This window comes from Hetaerina americana, unplaced genomic scaffold, assembly GCF_022747635.1.
Source record: "Hetaerina americana unplaced genomic scaffold, ioHetAmer1.1.p SCAF_5, whole genome shotgun sequence".
Classification (NCBI taxonomy): Eukaryota; Metazoa; Arthropoda; class Insecta; order Odonata; family Calopterygidae; genus Hetaerina; species Hetaerina americana.
Genome location: NW_027287095.1, coordinates 86,326,064 through 86,348,015, shown reverse-complemented (window position 1 = coordinate 86,348,015; position 21,952 = coordinate 86,326,064). Strand labels below are relative to the sequence as shown.

Below are 21,952 nucleotides of genomic sequence, written 5' to 3'. Positions count from 1 at the left end.
CTTTAAAGAGAATCGATAGCTGACCGCACCCAGCTTTGCGATTCAGAAGGACAAAAGGATAAAAATAAACATAAATGCATAATTTAAATATGGAAATATTATATACGTAACGAGTCGGGCGTGCCTATGGATTTTGCTGTACATCAAACCTTTGTTTGTAAATGCTGCATATTAATTTTGAACTAGTACACTGAACCTTGAAAATATACATAAAATTTCCCTCGGTCGGTAGAATAATAATGTGATAGCCGCGGATGCTGCAACGCAGAAAAGAAGAATGTTGGGTGAATCGGAAACAAGTCGATGGGCCCAAGTCTGGAAGAGTAAAAATAGGGCAGGGAAGAGCATTTTGAAACAATTACCCGAACCCGGAGGCTCCCAGGTTCCAGTTGGTGGACTCAGAGAGCCAATATGAAGAGCGGATGAGTCAAAATATTAAGAGCTTTATTCACGTTCATTAGCGTTAGCACATGGCACGGCTGTTCAAAATCGGGATGCCGACGGATGCCACGAGCGATGGATGTCGAGGCAAGAGATTCAGACGTGCTCCTACAGATTCGCACTGGATAGCCGATCCGCGAATTAAGAAATTCTGAATTTTTGATATGGAAATATAAAACATTTCTAGATACTTCTGGTTCTAACAAAATGTAAACTTCAATCCCCAAAAATGAAAAATTATTGGGTAAACCAAAGAATCATGGGAAAGCAAAAGGCAATAGTTCAATCGACTTTCGAGTCTTCCGCACCAATGGGAGCTAATTCCTCACGAATCCGCTGTTGAGAGAAAATGATCGAAGAATCTCTTTTCGTTTTCACGGTCACGTTCATCCTTCCTTTATAACTCTGCGCACCGAGAGCTTCTCCTAGAGCTACACTTGCGCCGGTGAGGTCAACGATCCCATTCGGGGAAGCAAGCCTCCAACCCACATGCAGCAGCCAGCAGGCCGAAAGGCATCCGCCAGCGAGGCGGCGGAGGGTGAGGGGGTATCCTCTCGAGTGCATCCGATGACGGCGGGGCGGGGAAGAGGGCGGGGGAAGAGCAAGGGGAGGGAAGGAGAGCACCGAATCTCCAAGGGGCGACAGTCCGGGCTACCTCAAACACGAAAACTACGCCGACTAAAATCAAAACATTCGGATTGAAATTAGCGGAATAAGCGACGAGAGCAACCAAGCGCAATAAGTTGGGTTAATTAGCTCGACAAATTGTTTGCTCTAAAAAAATTACACCGTCGTCTGGTTCGCAATCAAGTAAACGTTTTCCCAGCTACTGAGATGCCTCTTCGAAAGTTAATATTTCCTTTGCTGAATTTTACGACCTCAGCATCTAAAAATTAGCAATCGGCTCACACCATCGCCCAATTTGTGCCTCAATGATAATCGATCTACAGGACAGCAATACTCTTCTTCGTGCTTCCTCAAATAATAATATTTGATTTCTCCACCATCATATAACCGCCATTCATTTGCTTTATCACTTATCTTTGATGAGTAATTCATCAATTCTAAAAATCAAAGTTAATGGTTAAATAAATAAAGTTCTGAAAATTCGTCGGAAAACTAAATCTTCTATTTTAATTAATGTAAAGAAATACTGCTAACACCCTTAAATCACAAAGTGCGAAAGCTAATACACAGACACCTTTACACACCCAACACCATTGTGACATCCATTCCCATAAGAGAGGAGACAATAGTAATTTAAAGACCCCAATACGAGTTCCTTCGAGTTACAATGCCCGCCTGGATAAACAAGAGTTGCAGATTCCTATCAAGATATAACGAATAAATTTACATAATTTACATGATGAATGAATGAATACAAAAAATCTAAAAGGAAACGGAACTGGTGCATCTGTTCTAAACGTCCTCCGCTACATTTAGCTCGCCATTCCATTGTTCTCCCCAGTGAGACCTACAAAACATCCATCCACAATCGAAGAGGAATTTAGAAAGCACATTTTAAATTTCACTTAATAATTTATATTCCTCACACGTTTGAGGATTCAAAGGCGTGAATAATAAAATCGTTCAGGGTAAGTTACAAACTGCCTTTCTCCCTCGTCAATGTGCAGAGATTCCACAGAGTACTAACTCCCGATAATGTGAATTCCTTCACAAACTTGCGACTGTGGACTCGGCTGATGACTCAACTCAGTCTGAGACGACGATAGGTAATGAACACGCTCTCTAACGAACGAGACGCACAAGACTCATCGACAACCACTTCCGAGACCCCCATCTCTCCCTCGACGAAGGCGTAAACGGGGCACATTCCGGACGACGAGGGAGGAAGGGATGCTTGGCAACAGGGCAGCATGTGAAACGGATCAGGTGGAACGAGGGAGGTCGGATGATCGTCGGGTGAGAGCGTCTCGCTGGAGATTTCAACGCTCGGGAGGAGTGGATGGAGGCGGGGGAAGAGGGGAGCGCTACCCCCGTCGCATAACGCGGGGCGAAGATCGACAGCGTCGTGAGAGAACAACAGTTAGGCGACGAGCACGCGACCGTCTCGGGGAAGGAGGGGGGGGGGTGGAGAGAGGGTGGGAAGCCGCCCAGACCACGGGATGCGATGTACCAGGAAAAAAAAGGGGGCCAAGGAGTCGTGTCGTCTTCCGAAGCGTGAAAGTCACGCGCTATCTCTCTTCTCTACGGTGCAGGACTTTGAAAAGGAAATACGAGTTCTGATTCCATTCACTGGTAAACCGATTATTTTAATACAATTAAGGCAATGAAGTCATTCCACCAGAAGACATAACAGTCGACAAGAGAAGGGGGCTGGAGCACAGTTATTTATGACAATGAGGCATGGGCAATAACAGCAGTAGAAGGAAGATGACTGGATGAATTGGAAATGTGGTGCGACAGGATGATGAAGATAAACTGAACGGCATTCATATCTAACGGAGAAGTTCTAAGAGTGTGCTGATGGAGCGAGTAGACTAATAAAAACGGAAAAGAAGAGGGGATCAACCTCAGAAGACACATTTTGAGATACGATTACCTGGTGAAGGACTATAATCGAAAAAGGAACGGATAAAAGTACACAGGAAGGCGCCGACGTGAGATAATATTTAAAAAATATTTAAAGTCATCAAAGAGAATAAATACGCATAAAAAATCAGTAAAGATGTTAACCAGAAGAAGTATTTTTAGTTGAGAGATGAATCACTTAATTTCACCCCCTGCCCTAACTCCAAGAAACCATCGGTCTGTTTCCCCCTCCAGGAAATCCCCAATGTGCACTTCCTACGATAAACGATCACATTGACCGAAACTACCTCAATTGCCAGACGAGCAAAAAATTCTACTTCATATCGATGACATCATTCGGAGTGACAGAGCTGCAATATAAATTTCAGGGATTCAACCTATTTTAGTAAATCGATACTCGTGACGTTAAGAATATCATTACGATATTATCTAAGTAACTATAAGCTATTTCCCCCGAATCAACTCTCTCTTTCGTGAAAAAGTGATCACCGAATGCAAAGAGCAGAAAACGTTAGGAACTTCCCAGTGAATGAATTACCTAGCCGGAGAGCATGAGTCGTAAATGGTCAAGAATGTCAGATATCCATCGGCGTCACATTGAAATTATTTAAATATTAACTAAAAGAGAGTCCAGTGGAATTACCTAACGAACAGAATTCCAATTTGCGAGATGAAATTTGAGTACACGTGAAATCAGATGTAATGCTTTCCATTCTGTATTCCAGCTCGCATCGCACTCTAGGACGAATGGAGACAATTTGAAGTGGTCTCCAAGTTTCTGTTCTCGCGATTTCACTAGAAATTTACACAAAAAGTACATGGGATGTTGCTACATCACAGGCCAACAGTTACAAATGGGTTAATTGGCACATAAAGATCACGTACTCGCAATTGAAAAGGTGATGATGGTTTAAGCTACAACTAAAGATATTATAAATTACAATTAAAACTAGTCTGGGTTGATGGTTCTCTTTGGGCACAAAAATGGCTCCCTTCAACTAATTGTAGTTCATACAGAATAGTTTCTAAACGCATTTTTTCCATTGTGCGAAACCACGTAGAGATTTTAAAAAGTGTAAGATATTTTAGGCGAATCAAGAAATAATAATTTTCTACAGCAATATTAGACATTCAACAATATTAAATAAACAATAGATATTATTATTAAATTCTACATGCTCGGGACCACGTTTGAACTAGTTAAGGGATTGGAAGTCATTGGAAAACATTAGGGATTGAAAGTGCTCTGATATTTTTGGCCATTCCCTCGATCTATTAATCTACATCTACATAATACCCCGCAAGCCTCCGCAAGGGCGTGTGGCGGGGGGTGTTAGGTCACCAACCGTAAAAAGGAAAAATACCACATGCAAAAAAACAACACGGAAAATTACACCCACAGCAGCGCGCACACTCATGCAAAAATCCCTTCATCCAATACTCATGCAAACACATATATCGCAAAATTAATTAATTGTCATTACTTTTAATTAATTATTAATTGTCAATTCACAGCAATTACCACAATATAAACCGACTTAAGCGGGGTGGAGGGAGAAATATTTCCTTTCGACCAGTGCACTAGACAGAGAGCAAGTCAATAACCATCTGAAAGCCAATATTAAACCGGAAATTAACTCAAATAAAATACGCAATAATAAAAAGGGTTAACCCGAAAGATAATTCTTCATTTCAAATTTCCGCGAAATCCACGACGGAGTATTCATCCTTATAACATGCAGGACGATCCAAAATAAATCTGTCATATATTTATTAATCTTTCATCCCAGTATTATTATTAATATTGTTTATCAGCCCCAATGTACGACATCATCGTAAACTCCAACTTGAAAGAACTCGATTTAACCTCATTTTGTGACCTTCGCAAGTGTTAAGAATAAAATTTCACGCGAATTTTTCATTCAGAGACTCGCTTAGTATTCCTGCGACCACTCTCAAGAGACAGGAGCGACTGTTTACGATCTATGAACTCGCGATTCCCCTGAGGCCGTTAGTGATCATCATCTCGGCCATTCTGGCAAGCCACCTGGTCGAAGAAGCAAACTGCAACGCCAACAACAATATTTTTTTCCACAAGCGAAGAAAACATGTTTTGGTAAAGACTAGAGGGAATCGATATATCGATACGTATTTCCGAAATGAATCGATAAGTAATCGTTAAAGTTTGTCCTTTAAGAGGTTATCAGAAGACTTATCGATATAAAACTGCGGATGCGTCGGAAAAACGTGCACCTTTAAAATATGAATTTAACCGCTTTAATTAGTCTCCATGAATTTTAAACATTTTATTACTTTCAAATGAATTAATTACGAAACTGAAGCACTATACCTGGTAGTTCCAAAATACTACACATATTCGATAATAAATAAATTTATTACACAGTAGGTTACCTCAATTTCCACTTACTGAGCGAGTAATTGCTTCATAAAATATTTGTTCTAGCAGATAATTATTTTAAAATATTATGCATGTTAAATTGTCAAAATAACGCAAGTAATTGCGTCTTATGGACATTTAAATCGCTAAATCATGGGACCCATCCTTTATAAAGAATAAGTTCATAAAATAATATATTCTTATAAAATAATTATTACTGGTAGAGAACGAAAATTATGCCACCATATTGGATACACCAGTTAAGATATGTCATGTCTCGATGCTTTTTATGACACCGCTAACATCGAACAAAAATAATTTTCACTACAAATAACCACACCTCCTGAAGCTGATGCATAAACATAAAAGATCCCTCTTCTTCCTTATATTCCTCCACTTTCCTCCTCATCGCATCTCTACCTCTTATTTCCTGCTCTTACGAGTTCAATTTATGATATGATTAGCACTAGTTGCACTAATAATAGTAATAAAAATCATTACATAAACTTTGCTAAGATAATAAGTCTTTTTAGGCTCATAATTTTAAAGACTGCAATACAAAATAAATGAAAAATAATTTTGGAAGTTAATTGAATATTAATATGCGCACCCACATTTTATATTATCGCCGAATAACCACCACCAGACCCAAATACTTTCCCATGAGGTTTCTCGAAAGGCAAGCAGAGGAGCATAAACAAACAAATTTTCGTTTTTGAGGCGAAAAAATAAAAGTAGTCATTAAATGTGTGCCACCATTAATGTTAAAATAACATTTTTCGAGTAAAAGTGTTCGAAGACCATAAACGGAAGAAGGCTGTAGGTATGTATTGCCCAACACACTGTTCATGTAAATTATTTTTCGTAATAAACTACCAAAGAGAACAAGCCTCACTGCACGGCTACGTTTTTTTCATTATACATTCACCCCCGCCCATTTCGACCCAATAAGGCCGACTGCGCATTTGTAGGAGACTCCACTTGAGCGTGTCATCGCGCTTCCTGGTTCCATTTCGATACACTCCTCCCCCCCCTCGCTTAATCTGCGAGATAGGCTCACTTTCGTCATCGAGTTCGGCTGACGAAAAATATGGCCAAGCGGCGAGGCATGGCGGACCGCGATCCTGCGGGAGAACCAGCTCCCAAACCACTCCGCGACGGACGGGATCGCGGAGGGGAAATGTGCCGCGCCAACCCACGCGCCATCCCACGCACCACTTGGGAGAGACCCGCGCCAGCATGGCGCGCGGTGGAAGGGGGGGGGGCGCACCCCTCGTCTCTGAAGTGCCCGCCCACCCCCGCGTCTTCCCATCCCTGCACACCGAGGGGAGAGGTACCCATTCGACCCCAGAACAGAGCCGCCGCCGGCCGCGCAGGAAATCCTGATTTAGAGCAGGCGACGCGGATTTGGAGCCCGCGAATCACCACTGGACAGACAACCATCTACATACGCGTACATCAGCTTTTCCCCAACCTTTTTTTGGATCACACCCCACCGAATCGCCTCGAAGATTTGGACGACCCTAGCATAGCAGCCAATAAAGTAAATTACATGCAAAATTAGGACTTAAATTTCAAAAAGAACATAGTTATAACATTTTCGACTTTCTTCCAACAATACAAACTTTAAGGAAAAACGGTAATTTTGCTGATATTTCAGTGACGATATTGATAAAGGGAACGCCGTGTTCTAACCCCCCCCCCAATATAACTACGACCCCCGTTGGGAAACATTGTTCAAAAGTCAAACGCAGGAAACCGGGGGAATCGGATGGATTCGGACCAAAAGCCAGTTTAAAATAGTTTCAGGCAATCAATCACCGCCACTTTATTAAAGTAAGGTTTTCCATTGGACTGTACGATATGACAATGCATCGAGGACCAAATCGATATTTTTTTACAATTACAAGCGCGATATGAAAAATACATCGATACAATTAAGGCCAAATTTATCATTTTTGCGACGGTATGGACGAAGTTATACAATCAGAGAGCTTGGGTGATACTCTGGGTGTACATGTGGAACAGAGTGATACAGCAATCTTCCACGTAACGAAGGTGTCAACTTTTTTAATTACTATATATATTTATAATTATAATTATACTTTTGCATCAATTTTTTTAATGAGACCAACTGGAATTTTTAATCAATTTTAAACAGGAGCAATAGATGATAAAAATTTCCTTGAGGTTCAAGATTCAGCTTCAACAAGGGAAAATGAACACATTAAAAACAATACGCCCCTTTACATTATGGATAGTAGTAAGAGTAATTTATTTTTAGGAGCCTAGACTACTGAGTTCATTTTCACCCTGAATGATCGTGAATTGCAGCAAATATCGCTACCGCGCAGAAACTTATTAGCTAATAATATACTTATTGTGCAATTTCCTATGCAACAACCTGCACATTGGAAATTGAAAGTATGACTAGATTCCATTCAAGGGAAAAGCAGCCTATCTAAAATGAATACCTTTCACATTTTACATTATATAAATATATATTATTATTAGGTAATCTTCCGGTTAAGGTACGTTTTGGGATGGACACAGCTACTAAATAAAACATTTTGTGACTCCTAACAAAACACAAAATCGAGCATCCTACTCTACATCAGGTCCCTCTTCATCTCTGAGTACTTCCTTTCTCCCTTCATTCCGTCCAACATCCCTATCCTGTTCCTTCCCTTACCTCTTTTGCCTAACATTCTCCCCTCTATTACAGTCTTCAACATCCCACTGCCGGTCAATACCCCCTTCATCCACTTTTCCTGTCTCCATAGGATTTCTCCCAACGAACCCCTCTCTTCGCCCACCATACCAAGTACTTCCTCATTTGTTTTCTTCTCTGTCCATTTCATCTTCTGCATTCTTCTCCACACCCACATTTCAAAAGCCTCCAGTGTACGTCTATCCTCCTGCTTCAATGAGCACGTTTTTGCACCGTACATAGCTACGGTCCATATCAAAGTTTTTACGAGTCTTTTCTTAATATCCTTACTGAACGTCCCTGTCATTAACTACCCCCTCCTTGTGAAAGCCTCTTTATCTAGCGCTATTCTTCTCCTTACGTCCCTACTACTTTGACCGTGCTGGTCCAAAACACTACCGAGATACGTAAACTGTTCTACCTGCTCTAGTTTTATATATATGTGTGTACATTATATACATGTACATATATACAAATAAAATAAAATCCGATGAAAAAGGCTGGAAACTAAATAAAATTTATACATGCACATAAATTTTATTCAGTTTTCGCCCTTCTGCATCGGACATTTTGACGTGGTAAAAGAAAAAAACAATCGCAAATCCCCTAGGTTAAGGAAAAGCAACCTAGTAGGGAATCCAACCCGTGATCTCTAGTATTAGCAGGAGAGGACATTACCATGCTGCCACCAAGGCCCGCAAGACTTTCTACACTTTCTTATGTCTGAGTATAATTTACGACCGTAGCCTAAGCTTTAAGTGAAAAAAAGCGACGTCTTGGGGAATTTCCCCACAGGACGTGGAATTGGGGTCTCGGAGCACCCCAGGGATGTTGAATACGCCCCTAACTTGTATGTGTAGTTACTGGGCGACGGGAGGCCACGTCCTCCCTTGCCTAAACACCACCTCTCAGGACCTCACCCTCTCTTTCTATTCTCATCTTTGCAGCGAGAGGAGTGAGCGGCTTGCGGTGCTACAAGTGCAGCGAGATGGCCAAGCCGCCGACGGCGCAGGGGGGCGGGAGCAACCGGACGGACCCCCTGGCGCCCCCCATACCGCCCTGCTCCCGATTTGACCCCTTCTCATCCGAGTTTCAGGTCGACTGCCCGGACTCCACCTTCTGCATGAAGAAGACCTTCCAGCTCGTCCTGCAGAATGGACGTGAGTTGGGGGAAACCCACCCTCGGGGAGAGGTCAAGGGGCAGGGAGGGGAGGCGAGGTCGGTCGCGACGACGGTCTAATCTTCATATACCACTTCACGGAGTTAATGTAGAGCGCGACATCGTGTGTTTAATTGGGATAATACCGCATATATAATGCATTTTTGCTAATACATAATGATTTCATCCAAGTAACACGAAAGTGTTGAATAAAAAAGTAACTTGAACAGCAAAAAAAAACAATATAAGAACCCATAAAAAGAACACTCGCACGATATTTCTTAATAATTTCGAGGGAATTTAGCTCCGTCTCCTTCAGTAGAAAGAGTAGCACTCAAAATTAAAGCTAAATTCCGTCGAAATTATTAAGAAATATCGTGTGTTCTTATATTGTTTGTTGCTGTCCAAGTTTATAAATACACACACACACACACACACATATATATATATATATATATATATATATATATATATATATATATATATATATATATATATATATATATATGTGTGTGTGTGTGTGTGTGTGTGTGTGTGTGTGTGTGTGTGTGTGTGTGTATGTATGTATATATATATATATATACATACATACATACATACATACGAGGGTCATCCGGAAAGTAGTACCCGTTCGTGCCGCATGAAGTGATGACGACGCGAGTAGCCGCTGGAGGTCAGATAGCTTCAGTGGCTTGTCTGCCTTCTCTGAGCCAAGTTGCGCGACGCTAGCATTGCCTGTGTTGTTTCTGTGATTGTTTACAATGTTTAAAAAAATTGAGAACGCCGCCAGTTGTGAAGTGAGGGCAGTGATTAAATTCCTCAATGCAAGAAACGTTCGCCCATGTGATATTCATCGCCAATTAAAGGAGGTGTATGGAGACAATGTAATGGACGAGTCGTCTGTTCGGCGGTGGTGTCGCAACTTCAACATGGGGAGGGGGAACACACACGACGATGAGCGTTCGGGGAGACCGTCTGTCATTACAGACCAACTGGTGAGCTCAGTTGACGAATTCGTGAGGAACGATCGGCGCGTCACAATTGATGACATCTGTGAGCATTTTCCCAATGTTTCTCGAACAATTGTTCATGAAATTGTTAAACACCATCTGCATTATGCAAAAATTTGTGCAAGATGGGTCCCTCGCGTATCTCAATGAGCTGGCGGCGAAGGACTATGCAGCAGGAATACAGAAACTTGTTACACGTTATGACAAATGCCTTAATTTGCTTGGAGATTATGTTGAGAAGTAGTTTAAAGTATCCTCTTTCAAATAAAATTTTTTATGTTTGTTAATATTTACTTTTGTGTCTTTATTTCACGAACGGGTACTACTTTCCGGATGACCCTCGTATATATTTCGATGATGTTGAAGCACTGACAAGAGCAATATAACATTTGGACGGCACAATAGAACACAAACAAAATAGATAACACTTTAAAGGACACTCACATTGTAGATTGTTTGAGCTTTCGGCCTTCTCAGAGGCCTTCTTCAAGTACGACAAACAGTATATATATATATATATATATATATATATATATATATATAGGACTATACATGTGAGTGTATGTATATATAAATATATACACGTTCATATATATACACCGAAAAGGTTGATAACGAAGTTTAAGTTTTTTCCGGTTCTTCCGTGTTACTTGAGTCCCTAATGTAGACTTAATATTCTTACTCGAATTATCTCAAATATTTTCATAAGCAAGAGAACGAGTGCTGTCCACGAATTGGAAAGGACACTGGTGGTAAGAGCGCCAACCGCGAGCGATTGAACGAAAAGACGACCGAGCGAACTGTTCCCATATCATAACACTCGTATTGATATTATCGAATGAACGAAAAAAAAGTCACCGCTGCGCTACACTGAAGTACTATTTCCTGTCCTCGAGAGTCGACCGAGTGAGGGAGAGTGGCAGACAAGCCGTATGTGACGAGGTTCCCCTCGGGGGTTGTGGGACAATGCGACCCGGAGTGGTCTCCCCAACAATCGCGAGGGACGACGAGAAAGCCTCAAGATTTCATAGCCGCAGCACTTTTCAACAATTAGCAGCTAGTCAAAACGAAAACGTTAAATGCGACTGATTTACTTCTATGTCACTTGATGCCGCACGGAAAAAGGTGGCCCTGATATTGTGTTTTATAATTTGTTATAATATAATACGTGCGCGCTGGAGACCTCGTGAGCGTGCATACACCAATGGAAAATCAATTTCATCCATAAATAAGATATTAAATTAATTATTAACCTCCTTAATAATAACCAAATTTTGAATAAAATCTCTGGTGAGAAAAATATGACAATTCCGAAAAATCAATAATTTTCGTCATACCAGTTTGTTCATTTGATTTTCACCATTTGTTAAATATTATTCAGGATATTGTATAAGGATACCAAAAATGTTGGCGAATGCAACAGAATACAAATGTTCCTAGAGAGACGTTTTGAATGTTGTCACAACGTGATACCTTCAAATGTTTTGCACAAAATGAAAAGAGAATGATGAATCATCTGCTATCCAGAGACTTTAAAAGAGTAGTAAAAGGTATAAACGTAAGATCCTCCCAACCTTCAGATTTCAAATATTGTTTGGTAGTCCTTGAATAAAAAAAGTACATATTCCAAGGCTGTACTAACAGTCCACTCAAGTATTTCAAACATTTTTTTTTAATTTTCCCACATTTCGTACAAAATGAGTTTCACTATAGCTACTGATGAATTCTTAAAATCCTAAAAATTCGTTGAGTTTTTCATACAATATATTTTTTTTCGTATTACACACCATCCATTCCGACCTTCTTCCAATGGTGGTCAATGCAACTCAACGTAAGCCAATTTCACTTGATTGAGAAAGGCCAATTCTATCTATTCACTTCCAATTTACTTCAATTGTTCACTTGCATTTTTATTATTGGCGTTACTTATTAAGAAATGAAGCGATGTTCGGTCAATGCCTTCCAAACTAAATTCTACCTTAAACGGTAGAATTCCAATTAATTGCAACATTTATATTGTAATCTGAATAATTGTAATTTATACTTAATTTATATACATTAATTAAGAATACCTTGCAAATGGATATTTATCACGTATACAGACTACCGAAAAAACACATGCGCGAACAAAAAAATAGGACATACTGGGAGATACTAAAAGATGCATGCCTATTATTAAAAACATTATGTAATCAACGTGAAGGCCTTTTCTGCGCCAAAAGCGCTCCCAGTAGCGTGACTGGAAAGAAGCTGCATTTTAATGCCCGTGTTTTTTACTCTCAGTTAATGGTTGGATGTCTTGGAGTTTTCATTAATTACACCTAAATTTTCCGCCAACAAAAATGACACTGTTTTCGCCGTTATTCGGTGGAATATCTCCATCATATAGAAAATACAACACACACAGCAAATCCACAATTAATATTTAATGCCGATCATGTTTTCGTCACTTTGTGGCATCATCAGTTGGAGACCCCACACAGTGGCTAAACCACGGTCGGCATTAAATATTAATTGTGGAATTGCTGTGTGCCAACAAAGTTTATAAATACTTGCAATTTCCTAATATAGTCCCTTAATGATAATCCGATTAAATGTTAATATAATTTGAATCACATTGGATTTCTCAAATGCTTGAAGTTTTACGTGATATTTTATGCAAATTCACGACTATACATACAACATACTCGAAAATAAACTCCGGCGACGTAACGGTACTTCCTCTCCCGAATCGGCGGGGTAGGACTATTACCGATAGAGATTACTCGTCAGACACACGCGTATGTTCTAAGCTATCGCCGATGGATGATGCCTCTAGTGCCTCGTGGACATCGTCAAATGGTCACCCCGTAGTAGAGGGGCATCTAGAGGCAGGTAAGGGGGTGGAACGGAGGGAAGGAAATCCTGGGAGATGAGAAAACCGACGATGACGAGTGGAAATGAAATCTCCCAACATATTTTCATCATTATTGCAATAGCGGTCGCCGACCACGTGGCGACAGATTCATGGCCGCTTCCCGCTTAGACGTGGAACCGCTCGCGGGGGATGGCATGGCCGGCCCCTGCCGACACAAGATTCCGTTCCGGGAATTTTATTCCTGTTATGCAATAGCCAGACTCTGGTAGCAACGCGTTAAACGTTAGCAGGCTGAGTTACAAAGTTGATTCTTGGAATTTCGTAACTCGTTAATTAAGCTTTCTTTTGACTTGTTAACGTGAAGCACTTAGTTTGTTAGGAAAAAAACCTAAAACTTTTCACTTCAAGCGTTAATTCTTCCGACAAAAGGGGATGCTCATGAGAATAATTTAAGGTGTAGTACCAACGCGAGGCAAAAAGAGAGAAATTAAGAATGCTTGTACGTTATTTATGGAAATGCAAATATTCATCATATTCTTTAATCATTAATTTATTCTTTGAGAAATACAATTTTTTTTACACGTGCCTTGACCGAAGTAGAAAATATTATTCTTCAATTAACATAGTGACCACGCAAAAAGGTTAATTCTGAGTTAACTGAGACTGATTTTTCAGATCCGTTTAACTTAACGTTTTTAATATAATACATTTAACTTGACAGGATTATATTTTACCGATAATTTCCCAAAGTCTAGTACAGCCTGTATTAGTGTTGCACGATGGGGATCTTGTCTTCCACAGATAAGGAAGTTGGTTCGCGAACGTGTTAGTCGAAAACGCAGAAAAATTGCACTTATTCCCATACGTAAAAGTCGGTTCAAAAATACTTTTAATACAATTTCATATATTATAGGCCTGAGCTAATGAAACGCAAATATAACGCACTTAAAATGCAGGGAAGTCAGAGAGAGGAATTTTAGTGAAAACTTTTCTCAGCTTGTCAATATGATTTAAAATAGTGATTACGATAAATGCTTGTACTCGATTTTACTCGTATGCTTTATAAATGAATGTACACAATGTTTAAACCATTAGTAATCATATTAATAGTAATAATTGAATATAAACTTGCACAATCGCTCGAATCCAATTTAAATATCCTTTAATTTGAATTTATTCATTTTCAAATCAATCTGGCAACACCAAAGTTTAAGCTCATTGTTTCAACATAATAATGGAAGTTGCCTTCGGCGAACTGTGGCATTCGGTTGGCGTTTCGAAAGTTGCTAATATGGTAAGTCGTTTATTTTCCACATCAGCTTTTCGCATAGCCATTCTGATTTTTTCATCACATCTAAAATACTAACCAAGTACTCAAAGGCTTCCATTCTAATTTTTTTTCTACAAACGCACGTGGGTCTGTTTCTCTACCCACCTTTGGACATAATTTTCCCCACTTCTTTACAATCACATTATTATTTGTTAGGTACATATTAATTTTACTGTCATTAATTCAAGTTCATGTTTGATGAAGTTCTATCGGGTCTTCCACCGGGTCATGGGTTCCATGTTGTCCGACGTTTCGATGTCCGACTCGTGCATCGTCTTCATCCCTGAAGACGATGCACGAGTCGGACATCGAAACGTCGGACAACATGGAAGCCATGACCCGGTGGAAGACCCGAGAGAACTTCATCAAGCAGATACGCCGGGAAAGCACCAAATCTTACTTCATGTTCATGTGTTTTTTTATAATGGCTAGTATTACCTTTATTCCCTTTTGCCTTATTTTTTTTCGCGGTGTCTTAATCGGTCTGTTGTTAAATTTGATCTTATATCTTCCGATGGTATCGTTGAGGACCGGACGCGCACTCATTTGAATCCTGTTAATTCATACTCCTAAGTTTCCGGGAATCGTCCTGGATACAATGATGGGCCGGTTGAAGAGGCCAACTCAATTAATGTCCGGCTACCGTGGGTGGCGGGATATTTGCATCCCAAAGGGTTTCGTCGGATCTCCGTCAAGTGGGACGCTGACATTGTCCCGGCAACTGGGCGCATTCCACACTGCATGTATCTCGCGTGAATTCAGGGCCACCCAGGGAGTCGATGGACCAAAGGACACCGGCACTCAATTATCAACTGCGTGAAATTAGAAAGTTCGCAAAAGGCCAAGGTCTCCCTGTCATGACTTAACCGTTTGGCCCTCACATTTTTTTCTCTATTCTGTGATCACGAATCGCTGAAACTATAAAAGGGATGTAGAAAATTTATCACCACTGGATCATTATCTCGTCCGGCTGGTCTCATATGCCGATAAATCGGGGGAGGTGTGAGCTTTCCAATATTACCCTCGGCGTGAGATATGAATCCGATTTCGCTTTTCCTTTCTCAAAAAACCTTGCTCTTATTCGACCTCTTCGTACGATATTCTCTTTCGCACAGAAAAATTTAGTCTAAAACCCTCCGACACTCTTGTTTTCCACTTCATAATTCTTCCCAAACTTGTCCCACTCAACTGACCCAACACTAGACCTGAGGTTGTAGCAACACTCCCAGCAACACCAATTACTGAGAATAAACTGGAAATTTATTTGCGATAAACAAGAACAGATTTCACAGAAATGCTGGATGGCGAACGTTTCTCTAACTCTTCACGGTGCACTTAAGTTTCCCTGTGGGTGGATAAAGACAAGTGTTTGCGAACGTCAAGGAGTTATTCCCAAACATTAATATCGTCGCAACGGACAAAAAAACATGGCTAAGAGAAAAACAAACCTCTCCATTAAAACGGTTGAACGTGAGGTACCAAATGTAGGTGAAATTCTGATTCAGGGCGTGGCATCAAAAAAACATACATATATATATATATATATATATATATATATATATATATATATATATATATATATATATATATATATAATTTTTTATACCATATATGCATCTATATATGTATCTATTTATTTGTGTATATATATAAATATATATATTAAAAATTAGCATATATATATATTATTATTATTAGGTAATCTACCGGTTAAGGTAGGTTTTTGGATGGACATAATTACTAATTAAATAATTTGTGACCCCTAGCAAAACACAACATCCTACTTTACATCAGGTCCCTCTTCATCTCTGAGTACTTTCTTCCTCCCTTCATCCCGTCCAACATCCCTATCCTGTTCCTTCCCTTTCCTCGTTTGCCTAACATTCTCCCCTCAATTACAGTCTTCAACATCCCGCTGCCGGTCAATACCCCCTTCATCCACCCCTCTCTTCGCCCACCAAACCAAGTACTTCCTCGTTTGTTTTCTTCTCTGTCCATTTCACCTTCTCCATTCTTCTCCACACCCACATTTCAAAAGCCTCCAGTCTACGTCTATCCTCCTGCTTCAATGACCACGTTTCCGCGCCGTACATAGCTATGCTCCATATCAAAGTTCACACACACACACATATATATATATATATATATATATATATATATATATATATATGCATATATCTATATATGCATATATCTATACATGCATAGAAATACACACACACACACACATATATCTGATTACTAAATACAGACCACCATGAAAGTTTTTTCGCACTTTGTGAGAATAAATGTTTTTTTCTTTAACAAATATAAAATATCGCTCTCCGGATAATTCGGGCAGCAGAGCAATTCTTTCGGAAAGATAATGTTACGGTTCAGTGATCTTTCAGCGGTCGACCTCGACGACCAGCATTTCGGATCGCCCGCGACTTCCACCCCAGAGCACGCTATCATAAGGAGATATGACGAATCCTGCGGGCGAAATAAAAACAGCGAGCGGTCGCGCGTGGGTGAAATCGCGGGGGGTTGGTGGGATGAAAATCGCGAAATAAGAGAAGGCACCGGCATGATCCGACAAGTAGAACCAACGCTTGCGTTTCCCGCAAAATGAAAACAAAAGAAATCACACATCAGGATATCTCTTGCAGAAAATAGTATTAGCATCCTGTCTTTTCGCAATGCATCTCCGATAAGAAAGATATCCATGCTACGTAGCTCTCTCGCATTTCGGGCGATCTCCACCGCTCATGAGTTCAGGGATAAAACCGATTTGGACGCAGGTTTAAACAAGAAGGGTTGCTACACATTTCGAAGAAGACTCTGTACATATTCACATGCACACAAACTAAATTAATGAATATTAACAGACATACATCCAGTCGCACCCTTAATGACATCCTCTGGAGGAATCATAAAATCATGAAACATTTACAGCAGATAATCTAAGAGGGGAGTAGAGAATAAGAATGGGAGAAAGAAGGTAGGTGAAAGGGAGAAGGGAAATTAGGAGGAGAGGAGTGTAAAGGAACGATGTTTATGATGGAAGCGTCAGAAGGATGGGACGAGGTCCATTGGCTGTATATTGGTTGATAATTTCCTAGCTCGTTGTTCTAGAAAATGCACAGGCATGCTCATTGATGATGCATTGATCGGCGAAGATATTTGCCCGCTGATTTGTATTTAAATAATTTGTGTGTTATGCACCAAGTATTCTTTTCAGTGTGTCACACATTCAGTTCCACTAAGTTAGGCCTAAAACAGTGAATTTTGGGGAAATCTATTTTTACATTTCCATTTTTTGTACAAGAGAAATCGGTTCTGCAATACAAAAGTACACACACACACATTATATATATATATATATATATATATATATATATATATATATATATATATATATATATATATATATATATGCATATATACATACACACCCACATAGACACACATGCAAACAAAGAATGTTAAATTACAAAATAAATCTCTTGCGTGAATTGGAAGCTGGGCTTTATAGAGATGTAAAAAATTTATTATTAACAGTAGGAGAGATCGTGCGAATAAAATTGGAGAGATTTGAGAGTGGAACCGACAGATTTAAGATGTCAATTGTCCCACGAACGTTGAAGGATCAGAATAACTGTATCTGACCGCGCTACACGGGAATAAGTATTTTTCTTTTTTCATTCTAAGTCGCTTAGTGTGTAGGCACTATCCCATCTACCTTAGTTATTGTCCTGGTTACTAACAGCTCTTCCTGTATGCGGAAAGAATTATACCTCGACTGTCTACTGAAGTGCATGCGCCTTTAGTTGCCATGATCTACAATATATGAATTATTTTACATTATATTTAAACTAATTTTTTTAAACTTCACTTTTGATACAGCATGCCTGGTGTGTGTGTCACCCCTTGCCACACACCCTAGCGATGACGTGTAGAATGCCATGTAAAAGTCTGTAGCCATGGGTGTACAAAGAGATTATATTGAATAACCAATTATTATTTGGCACAAAGATGGCAAACGTTGATCTCCTCAAATTAATTACAGTTTCACGAAAATGGTATTCCATTAAAATCTTCGTTCTAACGGCATTATGAGGTTAAATGAAAATTCGATAAATTTCATACGAGAGTAGGAATGTAAGTACTCGTTCATAAGTGTAATAATTGCATGTAAAAAAATAAATAACGACCATTTTCCGAAAATATTTACAAGCTTAATATCTTTCAAAGCATTGAATATCTCCAATATGTTACTACAAAATATATCTATTAGACATGACGATTTTGCAATTTGGTTAAATCTACCTGTAAAACAAAATGTTTTTATGGACGATAAAAATAATATAACACCAAACGTTCACATGTAAGGTTCGAATGATTCAGAATTACGAGATTAATTAAAAAATATTAACTTCAAATTGCAATAAATAATGGTAATATACTACCTTGATCAAAAAGTTCCCGGAATAACCACCGTGTGGCGCTCCCATCGTTCCGATTTGAGTTCTGTTTTTTTTGTTAAATTGGTACATCTGTTGTTGATATTCCCTTTAAATCTTAGTGTCATAACTTGACATTTGCAAAAGTTACGTAGCCAAGAGTACATCTATCTCTGTGTGTGTTGGCGATTTTTTACAATTGCAGAAATGGATTTAAATTTGCAACAACGAACTTGTATTAAATTTTGCGTAAAAAACGGATTTAGTGGCGCACGGACGTTGGAAATGTTGGAAAAGTGTTTCGGCAACGATTCTCTAAAAAAAAACGGTCGTTTACCAGTGGCACGAGCGGTTCAGAAGTGGTCGTGAGTCAATCGAAGATGATGAACGCAGTGGCAGACCATCGACATCGAAAGTCGGTGAAAAAATTGATAAAGTAAAAGAAATGTTGGTCAATAACCGCAAATTAACCATCAGAGAAATAGCGGAGGACTTGAACATTGCCTATGGATCCGCCCAAGACATTGTGGTTAATGATTTGGGTTTCCGTCGTGTAGCAGCAAAGTTGGTGCCGAAAGACCTCAATTTCATGCAAAAAAGAGACCGTGTTGACGTCGCAAAAGACATGATTTGCGAGGCTGAATCCGATCCCACATTCATCAAAAGGATCATTACTGGAGACGAGACGTGGGTTTATGAGTACGACACGCAATCCAGACATCAGGCAAGTGAATGGCGTTCACCAAATGAGCCGAGACCAAAAAAACCACGTCGTTTTCAGTCAAAAAAGAAGGCAATGCTGACGGTTTTCATGGATTACAACGGTGTAGTGCATCATGAATTTTTGCCAGAAGGCCAGACAGTAAACAAAGAGTATTATTTGGGCGTTATGAGACGTTTGCGTGAAGCAATTCGCCGAAAGAGACCAGAAATGTGGGCAGAAAACTCGTGGATTTTGCACCATGATAACGCACCGTCGCACAGTGCTATCATTATTCGTAATTTTTTGACGAAAAATGCAACAAATACCATCCAACAGCCACCGAATTCACCTGATTTGGCTCCCTGTGACTTCTTTCTGTTCAATCGAGTTAAAAAACCATTACGGGGAACGCGTTTTAGCAGCCGAGAGGAAGTAATGGAAAAATGGCAGGAAGCACTGATGGACATACCGAAAACCGAATATAAAAAATGTTTCGAGGATTGGATCAAGCGCTGGCATAAGTGTGTTGCAGTCGATGGGGATTACTTTGAAGGGGACAATATAGATTTAGATGAATAAACTTGTATTTTTAATTTTCTGAATAAATTCCGGGAAATTTTTGATCAAGGTAGTACACTTGAAATACGAATATTATCAATAACTGAATAAAGAAGTAGTGATTATAGTTTTTCTATAGGTATTTTCAAAGAGGTACTCAGGAAAGCGGTTATATTACAAGCTGCGGGTGCAAGTAAAACTGATAAATCGGCGGAATTTTCAAAGTGCTAACTCTCCTCATCCGCTCAATAACTCGGATACGTTCCAACATATCCACTGGACCTTGGATTCCATTACGATGAGGTGTAAACTCATGCTACTCCTCCGTTATCTTAGGCGGGAGTTAAATTGGAATAAAAATTAAATGACTTTCGAGGGGAAAACGATACTCTCGACGACCAGACGATGTCATACCTACCGGCTTGCCGCACGCACATGGGTCTGTTCGTATGGAACGTGAGGAAAACTTACCGATGTGGCCCTCCGAAAGAAAAGGAAAGTCTCGGTTTTTCGCATTTCCATTCTGATCTCAATTATTTCGCGGAAAATAGATGACGGAGGTTAAAAACGAGCGTTAATCGGACCGCTTCCGCCAAGTTACTCGGAACCCAGTTCATTTGAGCAAGCGAGTAGGAAACAGGAGGGGCGCAAGAGAGGCTTAGACGGCTCCCCTGGTGAGCATTCTCCCAAGTGGCCGCTCGCCCTCACGCTTGAGTGAGTGAGAGAGTGATTTCTAAGGAAGAGAGGTTAAATCCATAAATGGAAAAGGAAAACCCCGTGCCTTATCACACACTGCTGACGCTTGGCTTTCAAAGAGTTTCTTTAAGGAAAGGCGGCCATAATGGAGCCGATTAGCCGTTTTGGATGCCACTGTATGATCCTTCGAAAAGAATGATTTAGGAATTAGAATAAAACCACAGGAAGCATTGACTCGACTTACCATTGTTAAAAATTTGTAGCGGGTCAAAACTATGCCAAGCTTAAATTAAATTATGTCCTCCATTGTCAAAACATTTCCGTGAATGAACATTTCAATTCTTTGAAATAGTCAATTGAAAATCACGCAACAATCTCATTCAACCAGCATAACATAAATAAGGACGATCGCCTCGAGGACTATTACTCATGTACATTCAGGTTTATCAGAGTGAAAGGATGCCATTACGACTTTTTCAAAGCCTACTATAAATCCAGACTTCCCACATAGATCCACGACAAGTTTTCAAGGATTCTTTCGAGAGTCTTGAGTGAAATTTCTGAGGGGAAACTTGTCAAGTGATTCCGAAATTACTTGGGAAAATTAAATGCAGTCAGCAAACTTAATATTTACGTACATGGGTGATCATAAATATTCGTAATAAATCTAATCTTTTGAATTTTTCATAGCAAAATTGTCCCATGAAATTATTCCTCACATTGGATTTAAAAAACGTAAACATTCCATAATACCTTAGCGATTACACAGCTTGTTGAAAATCATTCAAAATTAGGGTCCGAAATGAAAACTTGAACTGGTTATTGAAAGAACCTCTTCGTGTTAGACTATGGCATACATCTGATTATTTAGTCAACGGCACATCTAATGACCCTGAAATTTCAACGCATACTTGATATTCAAAATACATATTCATATTTGCATGAAATAACTACTTCCTAAACAACTACGCATGTTGAGTCGCACTATAATTGCACGCACAACATTAAATGCATATTTTCATAGCAGTGAAAGATTAAAGTTCCGCGAGATAAATACGCGATCGACGTCCATTGGAAGCACTATTATGTACTGTT

At 39.7% G+C, this 21,952-nt stretch overlaps 2 protein-coding genes across 2 annotated transcripts in view; one reads left to right on the top strand and one right to left on the bottom strand.

Moving 5' to 3' along the window:
• The window catches only part of LOC139693993 (rabankyrin-5), a 185,228-nt gene that overhangs the window by 147,218 nt on the left and 16,058 nt on the right, over positions 1 to 21,952 (bottom strand). The gene's annotated exons all lie outside the window — the stretch shown is intronic.
• Positions 1 to 21,952, top strand: part of LOC139693477 (uncharacterized) — a gene marked incomplete at its 3' end in the record, with an annotated part of 128,133 nt that overhangs the window by 105,144 nt on the left and 1,037 nt on the right. The window contains exon 2 of the mRNA XM_071591654.1: positions 9,050 to 9,262. Coding sequence (XP_071447755.1) covers positions 9,050 to 9,262 — 213 coding nt within the window. The remainder of the gene's footprint in view (positions 1 to 9,049; positions 9,263 to 21,952) is intronic.